Source organism: Coenobita brevimanus, chromosome 50, assembly GCF_032717465.1.
Source record: "Coenobita brevimanus isolate Jiangsu-jjx chromosome 50, ASM3271746v2, whole genome shotgun sequence".
In the NCBI taxonomy this organism is placed as follows: domain Eukaryota; kingdom Metazoa; phylum Arthropoda; class Malacostraca; order Decapoda; family Coenobitidae; genus Coenobita; species Coenobita brevimanus.
In genome coordinates, this window is record NC_137003.1 from 52028832 (window position 1) to 52040893 (window position 12062).

At 42.9% G+C, this 12062-nt stretch overlaps 1 protein-coding gene and 1 non-coding gene across 2 annotated transcripts in view; one reads left to right on the top strand and one right to left on the bottom strand.

The window, feature by feature from the left end:
• The window catches only part of LOC145399832 (uncharacterized), a 195256-nt gene that overhangs the window by 9283 nt on the left and 173911 nt on the right, over positions 1-12062 (top strand). Inside the window, exons 3-4 of the mRNA XM_080272399.1 lie at positions 1297-1411; positions 9496-9593. Coding sequence (XP_080128525.1) covers positions 1301-1411; positions 9496-9593 — 209 coding nt within the window. The 5' untranslated portion in view covers positions 1297-1300. The remainder of the gene's footprint in view (positions 1-1296; positions 1412-9495; positions 9594-12062) is intronic.
• On the bottom strand, positions 4406-4524 carry LOC145399919 (5S ribosomal RNA). Its single transcript, XR_013897365.1, has one exon. It is a non-coding gene; the product is annotated as a 5S ribosomal RNA (ribosomal RNA).

Sequence of the window (12062 nt, forward strand, 5' to 3'; positions counted from 1 at the left end):
GGCATCAGAGTGAGTTTACTACCATGTGTTTATGACATCAGAGCAAGTTAATTACCATGTGTATTTGGCATCAGAGCGAGTTTACTACCAATACCATATTTATTATTATTTCAGGACACAGGTACCTGTAATGGTATTATAAGCCTTATGCCTTTGTTCCAAGGGTAAAGTTTAGCAAGTCTGAGAACAGTCTAACCAACTCACAGTCTGGAAGAAAGAATCTTGTATCCATGAACAAGTCATGTATGGCACTCTGTGAGCCTGTCCTGGATTCCTGGCTCCTCCACTTAGGATTAAAATGACAAAAACAAAACCTTACATAACATCCCAGACCAATATTTTTTTGTTGTTCCACTTGCAATATGCATAACTGAGTAATGTTCAGTCATACAAGTTCATCTATCCATCCATCATCCAATCCCATGCCGTCCCATGAGGACCGTTGGAACCTGGCGCTAGGCAAGTTGGTCCTGGTATTTAAGATGAGAGTGTATTTCACTGCAATTCTGGTACTTGGATTTAGTATAACTAGTCAAAGAAAGCAGGACAAATTGAATGCTTGCCAAGGCATGAGAGTGAGCAAAGCTTCAAACCTTGGATCCTTCTGACAAATAAACCAGTGCTCAGGAGGTGGTTGATGGGGAATGGTTGTCTGCAATTAACCTGCCCTCCATCGGAAGACTTTTAACATTTGCCCTGTCCCTTTCTTAGTGCTCACATCTATACAACCAAGGGTTCAAAGGTTAAGTTGACTGTACGTCAGCCATCATTGGAACTAGTTCACTGAGAGTATAATGAATGTGAGACACTACTGTACAGTACTCTACTGTGTTCTTACTGGGCTTACATTCTAGTGGAGCAGACATTTTGGACTAAAAACAGGATATTTTTTTTTTTTATAGAAAAAAAGGGGGAACTGATAGGTTTTGTGGCTTAAAGGATTTTTTTTTTCCCAAGTCAAGCAGATACCTTTCCATAAACTTCATGTTTTCAAAAACATTTAGTCCATCCACTGGACAAGCTGCAGCAGAGTGGTAAGTTTCTTATTTCTACAGTTGTTGGTTAGGTTCTCTGATGGCTTCAAGGAGAACTGTGATGAATACAGACTCAAGATATATTTGTTTGATGCTGTACTCATATTTGCCCCCTCCCCCCCCCCACATATACAAGCACACAACTTCAAAGTCTGTGCCTCAGCCTGGATCCCTTATTAAAAATGTCCTAAATCTCCCCCAGGCCATAAGTAAGGCAAGTTTATTACTAATTTTTGCTTAACTTTCTTCATTACTTTTGCAGATAAATGCCAGACAAAATGTGGCACGAGGCGAGGAAGCAGGAGCGGAAGATACGAGGCATGTTAGTAGATTATAAGCGCCGTGCAGAAAGGAGACGCGAATATTATGAAAAAATAGTAAGTCTTAGGCAATATCTTTACTGTATTTGGATTAAGGTGATCCTGTTTCGTCAGATGTTTGTCCTATTTACATTACCTACAGTAAAACCTTGATATAATAGACTTCAATAGACCAGAATTTGCTTTTCTTGGAATCGAGGAGCTACCAGACTAAATTCTTATGTATCGGAAAAAGTCAGAAGCAGTCCGGACTGCTTGACTGCTTCAGCTGTGTTCACCACAATAAGGTAAACAAAAGTCATGTTTTTCAGTGTACAGTACTGTATTACAGTACAGTCAGACCCCTACTTACGAAGGATCAATTTACGAAAAATCTGCGAATACAAAAAAAACTGTGTGTGTGTGTGTGTGTGTGTGTGCGTCAGGTCAGTCATAGCTAGGAAGGATGGAGTCAGGTGAAGATGCTAACAAGGAGGTGGAGTGATAACTGCAGTTATGCAGTAGGGGATAAGTGGAGGAGTGGAGACAATAACGTGCTTTAATCTGGGGGAGAGAGAGAGAAAGAGAGAGAGAGAGAGAGAGAGAGCATAGAAGTAGGTATGGCCTAGAAAGGGGATGGGGTAAAGGGGAAGAACTTTGTGCCCTCAGTAATAATGGGATTAGGGTTGGGTTGGAGAGAGAGAGGATAGCACAAAAGTAGGTATGGTGTAGAAAAGGGATGGGGTAGAGGGAAAGAACTTTATGACCTCAGTAATTGTAGGATTAGGGTTGGGTTGGAGAGAGAGAGAGAGAGAGAGATAACACAGAAGTAGGTATGGTGTGGAAGGGTGATGAGGTAGAGGGAAGGAACTTTGTGACCTCAGTACAGTAATTTAGGGATTAGGATTGGGTTGGAGAGGAGAGAGAGAGAGGATAGCACAGAAGTAGGTATGGAGTAGAAAGGCAATGGGATAGAGGGAAAGAACTTTGTGGCCTCAGCAATTATAGGATTAGGGTTGGGTTGGAGAGAGAGAGAGAGGGAGAACACAGAAATAGGTATGGTGTGGAAAGGTGATGAGGTAGGGTAAAGGAACTTTGTGGCCTCAGTAATTATAGGATTGAGATTGGGATTGGGTTGGAGAGAGAGAGAGGGAGATAACACAGAAGTAGGTATGGTGTGGAAAGGTGATGAGGTAGAGGGAAGGAACTTTATGACCTCAGTAATTAAGGGATTATGGTTGGGTTGGAGAGGAGAGAGAGAGAGAGAGAGGATAGCACAGAAGTAGGTATGGAGTAGAAAGACGATGGGGTAGAGGGAAAGAACTTTGTGACATCAGTAATTAAGGGATTTGGGTTGGGTTGGAGAGGAGAGAGAGAGAGAGGATAGCACAGAAGTAGGTATGGAGTAGAAAGGCGATGGGGTAGAGGGAAAGAACTTTGTGACCTCAGTAATGAAGGGATTAGGGTTGGGTTGGACAGAGAGACAGAGAGCATAGCACAGAAGTAGGTATGGTGCAGAAAGGTGATGGGGTAGAGGGAAAGAACTTTGTGCCCTCAGTAATTAAGGGATTAGGGTTGGGTTGGAGAGAGAGAGCACAGAAGTAGGTATGGTGTGGAAAGGTGATGGGGTAGAGGGAAAGACCTTTATGATCTCTGCCATTAAGGGATTAGGGTTGGGTTGGAGAGGAGAGAGAGAGGATAGCACAGAAGTAGGTATGGAGTATAAAGGAGATGGGGTAGACAGATAGAACTTTGTGTCCTTAGTAATTATGGATATAGGGTTGGTTTGGAGAGAGAGTATAAGAATGAGGGATGAACTTACGAAAAAACAACTTACGAAAGACCTTTAAGAACCAATTATTTTCATAAGTTGGGGATTGCCTGTATTATATATGAAATACCATTTGATTATCATAGTGATTGTGTAATACAGTACAGTGCTCCAGTGGTAGTGAAAACAGTTTAAAAACGGTTGGTGCGATCCAGACTAATGTGTGGCATATTTGAAAAAATCCAGGATAGCAGGGGGTAGTCCGGATGTTGCTGCTATTGGAATTTCACTTTTTTCAGAATGGCTTGGGCTTCAATTAGTCGGTTACAATGAGGTTTTACTGTATTCCTCATATTACAGACTACAAGGTGCTACCTAAAAGTTCCTGATATCTGACTAAATAACGAAAGAAAGCTTACATCAAGTTCTAATCACCACCGTCCCTTTCAGAGTACAGTACAGTAATCCCTCGATTATCCGTTATAATAGAGCCAAAGGCATGACTGGATATAGGCAATATCCAGGTATGGAGCAATATCCTCCACTGTACCCCTGCCTGACCTATACCCATTCTCAATCCATATGTACAGTAGCTACCCCTCCTAATTTTGGCAGTGTTCTGCAGTCTTTTAGCTGTTTTCAGACATCAGATCATATTGCAATATCCAATACAATCCTAAACAGTAAGAAAACAGTGCATAAAGAACAACAGCGACAAAAAATAATGTTCAAAACCTTACCAATATGTACAGTACCCCTCCTAATTTTGGCAGTGTTCTGAGGTCTTTTGGTTGGTTTAAGACATCAAAGCATACATTGCAATATGCAGTATAATCCTATACACTAAGAAAACAGTGCATAAACAACAACAATGACAACAAAAACCACCAATATGCACAGTACTCTTCCAAATTTTGGCAGTGTTGTGTGGCCTTTTAGTTGTTTTTAGACATCAAAACACACATTGGAATATGCATTGTAATCCTAAACTCTAAAGAAAACAATGCCTCATCAACAACCCTCCCCCCCCTCCCTTGCCCCCACCAAAGTAAGACCTCCCTAAGTCAGCATAATAGGGGCTGAGGCCTTCCCAACTTAGGCGAACTGCCAACTTATAAGACCCCCCCCCCCACCACCACCACCAAAAAAAAAAAAAAAAAAAAAAAAAAAAAAAAATTCATTCATTCATTGCCAGACGCCATGTATCCCAAACGGGGTGGCCAAGGGCTTAGAGTTAATTGTTTTACAGGGAGGGGCACTAATCCTCCACCAACCCCACTTGACACGTAGGGAGAATGTTATGCCAACAGCATCTGGTGTTCCCAGGCGGTCACCCATCCAAGTACTAACCAGACCCAAGGTTGCTTAACTTCGCTGATCGGTCGGGAAGCGGTGTACTCAACGTGGTATGGCCGTTGGCACTAATAATAATAATAATAAGGCATGTGAGATTACTTCCCATGTTTGCATACAGTAGTAGGATGTAATCCAAGTGTAGAGGAGGCCTATTGGTAGGATGTATAGGTGTTTGGGGGGCTGAAGCTCACTTCTGTGCACAATTTTCTAACCAGCAACCAATATGCCAACTTAATTTTGACTTTTGCAAGTTTGAATGGGATAGTCTGATGCATCAAACTTCAAGTGATGCTAAGTTTGAGTTGTTATTAGTCAGCATTTTGCCAACTTAGGATCACTTTTGTCAACTGTTTTTTTGTCATGTGGTCAATTTTGGAAAATGCTTTTCTGAATGAATATTTTGGAGCTGTGCCGACTCATATATAATTCTACCTAAGGGAAAGCTGACTAAGGGAGGTTTTTGCTATGCAAAACCCTACCAGTATGTACAGTACCCCTCCTAATTTTGACAGTGTTCTGAGGTCTTTTGGCTGTTTTTAGACAAAAACACACATTGCAGTATGGAGTTTAATCCTAAACACTAAGATTTATGATCCTGAACACTAAGAAAACAGTGCAAAAAAAAAATAAAAAATAAAATAAAAAGGAAAAGCTACCAACATGCACAGTACCCCTCCTAATTTGGGCAGTGTTCTGCAGTCTTTTGGCTCATCTTATACATCAAAACACACATTGAAATATGCAGTATGATCCTAAACACTAAGAAATCAATGCACAAACAATAAAAATTATATTTAAAAAAAAAAATACACTTACCGCTCTGTGAACGGCGACAGACATCGTAACCCACCAGGCTGCAGCCAGCAAACAGTTATCTCATGTGGTGTAGTGGCTAACGCAGCCACCTAGCGAAGGTAAAAAAAACTCTTCCTCCTCATCCTTCTCCACCTGCTGAAGCTGGCCAATGAGCAAGGACATGTGGTGAGGTGTTGGAGCCCTACCCACCTCAGGACTTTGAAGACAACCACAAGCTCGTGTCTAACGGTGACTCATCTGCTGTCGATGTGCTTGGTTGTGAGTTCGAGAGTGAAGCTTGGGTCGATCAGGTGGCGGTGGTCATGCTGGAGAGAAGGGGCTGGCATTTGTTGGGGTGGCGGGCTTGAAACAGGAGTTGATCTTCATCTGACAATAGGTGCAACTATTTTGTTGGAGGATGGCAGCATCCCTGACTGCCCGCAGCTCCGTGGCCAGCTTGAGTGGCACCATCTCCCTGTCGCAATAAGGGTGCCCAGCATATTCAAGCACCTGCCCAATGCTGGTTCACAGTGCACTAAGATGAGGAGTGATGGAGTGGCTGGGTTGCCAGAGTCAGGGTCCTCGTTGCTTTCCTCTGTCGGCCTCACAGAGACAGCAGTGTCGATCTCATCAGACAACATCAGATTACGTGGATCTCTGCCGCCACGGACAGTCCCTCATGTTGTTGATGTCCACATCCTTGCCTACGTTTCGTAGCCGAAAGTGGAAACCGTCCACGTCAAATCCTTCAAAGTCGTGCACAACCTCACATCCATGAAGGAGATGAGACCAACCACTTTCCAAGGTTTTGATGGAGACTTAGGAGACTTCCTTCCAAGCATTGGCCAATTTGGAAACCGCAGACTTGATGTTGTAGTGCTGCAGATTCTCCAAGGCTGTGCTCCCCACATATGTCTACCCCTTCCTCATCCTCAAGCACCACCATCACCTTGTCGAGTTACCTCCGGCGTTACAGTCTCTTGGCCGCCATGATAACACCCTGGTCCATTGATTGAATGAGAACATTTGTATTAGGTGGCAGAAACATGCAGCTAATACGGACATCATCAGCAACCAAATCCTTCTCCGACGGATGCACAGGGTCATTGTCTAGGATCAGGAGAGCCTTCACCTGGCCATGATGGATACAAAGTTCCTCCATCAGATAATGGATAACCTCCTTGACAAAGTGTCTGTGGAACCAATCTCTGAAGATCTTTGTGGTAAATCAGGTCTTCACAGAATGCAACCACATTAATCAGGCTATCTATCAACCCACGGAGACACTGGGTCTGTCTTGCACCCCCAACAATAATGGGTTTGTGGCGGCGCATCCTGTTAGCATTGGCACAGCACAACACCGAGACATGTTGTTTGGACATCTTCCAGCCAGGCACAGTCTTCTCCGTCTCTTCTGCCAAGTTGGTAGGCAAGGAGTGGAAGAACAGGCCAGTTTCGTCAGGATTGTGCACTTGTCTGAGAGCAAGGCCCTCGTTCTCGATCAGACACTGCATTTTCTGGCAAAGCAGCTCAACATCCTCCACTGCCGCATCCAAAGCCTCTCCATGTTCTCTGCGGCCAATAAGTTCTTGTTGAAGTTTGAACTGGAAGAGCCAACCCTTGGATGTCTTGAAGTTTTGCACATTGTGGAGGCATGCAAACTTCTCGGCTTCAGCCTTTAAGTCAGTCCCACGTACAAGCAAGCTGGCACCCCGTTGCTGGCGGAACCAAACCAAAGTCAGTTGGTCGATGATGGTGTAGCGGGGCTGGGACATCACCTTCTGGTTGCCTTTTACCGAACAGTCAGAGTCTCCCGGCTGCCTGGATCACTTCGATGCTCTCGGCCATATGTGAGTAATGTAGACTCTAACCCACAAGCCGAGGAAAAATGGCCATCCGCCGCCTCACAAAATGGTCAAAGTCACCCAGCCACCTGATCACTCAAACGCTTCCAGCCGCACACGAGTAATGCAGACCCTAACCCATAAGCTGAGCAAAAATGGCTGTCCACCTCACCAAATGGTCAAAGTCCCCCAGCTGGCAGGATCACTCTGACACTCCCTGGCACATGCGGCCGCCCAACTCCCTACTGAATGGTCAGAGTCACCTGGCCGGCTGGACTACTCGGACGATCCCTGAGTCCACGGTGTAAGGTGGATCCAGTGTTGCTGTCACATGGCAACATTTGCCTGGCTGAGCGAAAATAACTCTGGCACTCATAGGTCAGTTTGGCGCTTTTTACTCGTATGGTAACAGCCAGGCATGGGTAGAGGAATGGCAGCAGCACTGTGTTCACATGGTGGTACCCCACTTCAGTTCCCACCTTTTTCTCTCAAGTGTGGATGTGCTTGGCCAAATTATAACCATGGCAGCTTCCTTTGTTGCATTTGTGGTGGTTCCATACCTTCTTCAGGCCTTGATTTTCCTCCGCGGCATTCTCTTGCGTATGATGATGTCCCTACCACCACCCGAGAAATAAAAGAGGAAGGTTTTGACTCTGGAGAAGAAGCTTGAGGTATTGAGCAGGGTTGACATGGGCTAGACCACTTTGCACATTCTGCCGGAATACTATCTGGCCTATTCAACTTTGATATCAAGGAATCACAATCCAAGCTGACTCAGTACGGACTTGACTATGGCGATGCCACTTGAAAGGGCGATAGGAAGGTGATGTTTCAGTCCCGCCATGCTGCCATTGACCAGCCGACTTTGGTGTGGTTCCGCCTACAATGGGGTGCCTGCGTGCTTGTACATGGAACCGAGTTGAAGGAGGCAGCCAAGAAGTTTCACATCTACAGTTTTTAAGGTTTGAAAACAAGCAATTTCTGGGAAATTGCCCATAGTGAAGCGACGACTGCATTAAAAATAGCCCAGTGTGTGGGGGTTAAACTTGCTATTCCAAAATTTGGGTACATCTTAAACAGTTCAGCATCTCATATGCTACGAAAATTGGTAATCATCCCTAACCTGACACTTGACACCAAGGACATGTTAGATCACATATAAGAAGAGGAGCATATGGAGCAGGAAAAACGAGGCATAGAAGGTGAAGAACCAGCAGGAGAGCCACTGACACAAAGCCTAAAGACTTTAAATGGTGGAGATGGTAGAGAAGCTAGACCCTGATCATGTTGGACATGACTCCCACAATAATATATATCCTAGTATTGTATTGGACTGGTCCTGTGGCAAAAAGTGGAGAGTTGGATGATATCTTTAAAAACATACTTTTCTGCAGTTGGAGGTTTAGAAGATTACAGCCATCCTGCATTCATTGGAATGGGTGTAGCAATGAATGCAGTCTTCCCATTATTACTACAGCCATAGGTGTTGTAGCAGCATTTTGATATGTGAATGAGTCACCTTAATTAGTCAAATGGGCCTTCCAATCTGTCTAAACATGACCATCAGCTGAGCTGAAATAGTTGGAGATCATTAGATTAGAACAACCTCACTTAACCAGTATTATGCAGTTTAAAATCAGATACTGTACTCCACTATAGTCGCGGCGCACGACTCTGAGGTTGTCATTATCGTACTCTGGCAACCTGCCATTCAAAAGTGCGTCCAATTTCATATCGTATTATACACGAATCATATTACAGTACTGTATTATGCACGAATATATTGTACACGAATATTATCATACACAAACATATTATACAAGAATCACATGCGTCTCATATTATACATGAAATCAGAAGTACTTTTGAATGTTAGGCTGCCAGGGCACAATAATAACAACCTCAGAGTCGCACGCCGCGACTATAGTCTGCAATTTATTTTGATAAAAATTTCATCTCAGTAACAATATAAGTACAGTAATTGGACATTATGAATAGAAAATGGTAGATTTTGAGACTACTGTTTCAGAAATAACAGAACTGAAATGATTGCCAAATGATTCAAATCCACCTAGCTTTAAACCAGATTAATGCAATTGGTATCGTAGTTATCATAATAGTTTTTGAGAAAGTAAAGAGGAAGCATATAGACAGCCTTAAGACAGCTGGGAATTTGCTGTTACATAAATGGTTAGGTAGCATAAAACCATTTGTGTATCACAGCCCAGAGGTAAAGATAATGATTGTTTACATACCAGGTATCTGTACTTAGTAAAGGAGCAGCCCCACTCATTTAAAAGGCTTAGCAGTGGATATCCATGGGCGCTTAAGATTTTGTCTCATGAGTAAAAGAGCATTGTTAATTTAACTTCTCAAACTGTAATTTGTGTCTGCAGAAACAAGACCCAACCCAGTTTATTCAGCTTCATGGCCGACCTGTCAAGATACACCTGGACCCAGCTGTGGCTTACGCAGCAGAAGCTCCTGGTAGCATGTAAGTGTTAAGGTGGTTCTTGTAGAATCTGTACGGATACAATATTAAGTTTGTATTTGACAGAGAATAAGTACAATATTACTTTTTCATTCACCAGAGAAAAGTACTATAATCATTTGTAGGAGACGCAAATTATATATTTTTTTCATTATCCACGGTATACCATATAAAGACATGTTAATCCCCATAGTAGTCAAGTGGTTAGTGTTGCTAGCTACAGAGCTGCTGGCCCATGATGCGAGCTGCTTGATCCAGGTGTTCATCTCACCTGGGCTTATAGATAAAATGAGTACCGACAGCAGGGTAACCAGGGAGTTAACTAGTTTTCCAAATGATACAGTGGCACTGTGTGTCTGGATGGTGGGTAAATAACCCATCACAAGTTCAAAGGCCTAAGTTATGGAGATAAGCGATGTGGTTAACCCTTGCTGAGCTGCAGACCTTATATGAGGCACAGTGAAGGTCTGCATGGGCCACTCTGCAAACCTTGTGTGAGGTACAGTTTACAATGGTTATAAAATAGTGACTCAGGGGAGGTGATCTACCTTACCGAGAATCAGCCCAGCCGGGGTTCAGTGTCCCATCATGTCTGCCCCCATCTTCATACATTTACATCTTTGTATACCTAGATTGGTGGTAGGTGGTGGCGACCATCATCCATTCACTTGATGTAATGCTGCCTACTTCTTCCTTAGCCTTTATTATTCTTTTTCTGTGCCTGTCCTCCTCTCTTCCTATATCTCCCATCTTTCCTGTCACTTCTTATTGCTCTTCTTTCCTTTACAGGTGGCTTTACATTGAGTGACAAGCCAAATGGTTTCCTGTAACCCAAGAAACCATTTACAACGCTGGGTGGTAACCATATAACCAACCCATACGTGCTCCCTATGTGTCAACAAGTGGGTTGGTGAAGGGTTAGTGTCCCTCCCTGTAAAACCAATAACTCAAAGTCAAGTGACCACCCCTTATGGGATTATGGCATCTGGCAATAGATAGATACAGTAGAAGTCCGATTTTTCGGCATCTGTGGGACCAGGCAAGTGCCGAAAAATCAAAATTGCCGAATTATCAAAAACCCTACCCACTCAGTACCTTATATGTTTCGGTGAACACTGTCATCACTACTCATATCATTACAAATGTGTTTGGAGAGACTACTGTATACTGTTTGATACTGTACAATACTGTAATGAATACAGTACTATACATGAATATGAAAAATAAAGAAATTAGTGAACATACTGTATATAAATGTAATGGTACAGTAGGCCTACAAGTTCACATGCACGTACCTAAACTTATAATAGGTTCCTTATTTACATATGTACAATAGAAGGGGTTGATTGGAGTCTGCTACTGCTGGAAGAAGTCCCCAGCAGTAGAAGGTCCTGCAACAGGCTCTAAGGACTCATGGAGAATTTCAAGACTGACAAAAAAAATCGGAAAATCGCCGAACGATCAGAGATTTTCGTAAATGGGACTATTTCTCAAAACTGCAGAAATGTCAGATTTGCCGGGGAATTGGATGCCGAAGAATTGGACTTTTACTGTAGATAGATTGTATACCTAGATGCTCTGTTCCCAGAGAGGGTGGCCATGAACAGATTACCTCCATGTCTCCTACTGCTTCCTTGCTCTCCCTAGTACTTACGCTAAGTTGCTCTCTCTCTCTCTCTCTCTCTCTCTCTCTCTCTCTCTCTCTCATTCAGCTCTACATCTACATCAGTGCTACAGTACCAAACATCCATTTTTGTTTGTCTTTTACTTTCAGCATATATCTTCACACACTCCTTTCATATAACTTGTTTCTATTCCTCTCATTCTTGACTGGTGGTCTTCAACCAAATATAAGTTTCACTTCCATGTATTAGAGCAGGGATGACCATACCGTTATGCAGCAGTTTCTGTACTACTATTCTCACACCCAAATACCTAGTCTGATTCACTTGCTTTCTTTTTTTATCACCGTGTTCTTGGAGGCTGTAGTTGATTACGTGCATTAACTTTATGTGATGATAAAAGCAAAACAATTTGTTAACATAATGGAGCAACAATATGTATTCTGGCCCTGAATTATGGTATAGTAAACATATACAGAAAGGCCACCTGCCAGTTGGCAAAACAAGTCTTAGTTCTAATACAGACTTATAGCTGAAGAAGAGTGGGTATAACAATGTTTTTTTTATTCAGGGGTTCATTGTACAGCATGCACTCATGTTACAATGAGGATGTGTTCGAAAAAAGCCGTTGCATAATGATTTATGGTATATCGAGTCAGTAATAACATGCGTTCAGTGGGGATATGTTCTTGGCCAAAACTCACCAACCCAACAGAGTCTAAAAACAATTTTCCATCTCACCTAAACTGTGTCATTTTACTTCATTTCACTTCACTTGCTGCATACCACCAAAAATAAGCCTTAAAAAAACAAGGTTGCAATACACCTACACAGGTAGGTATTTCACTTA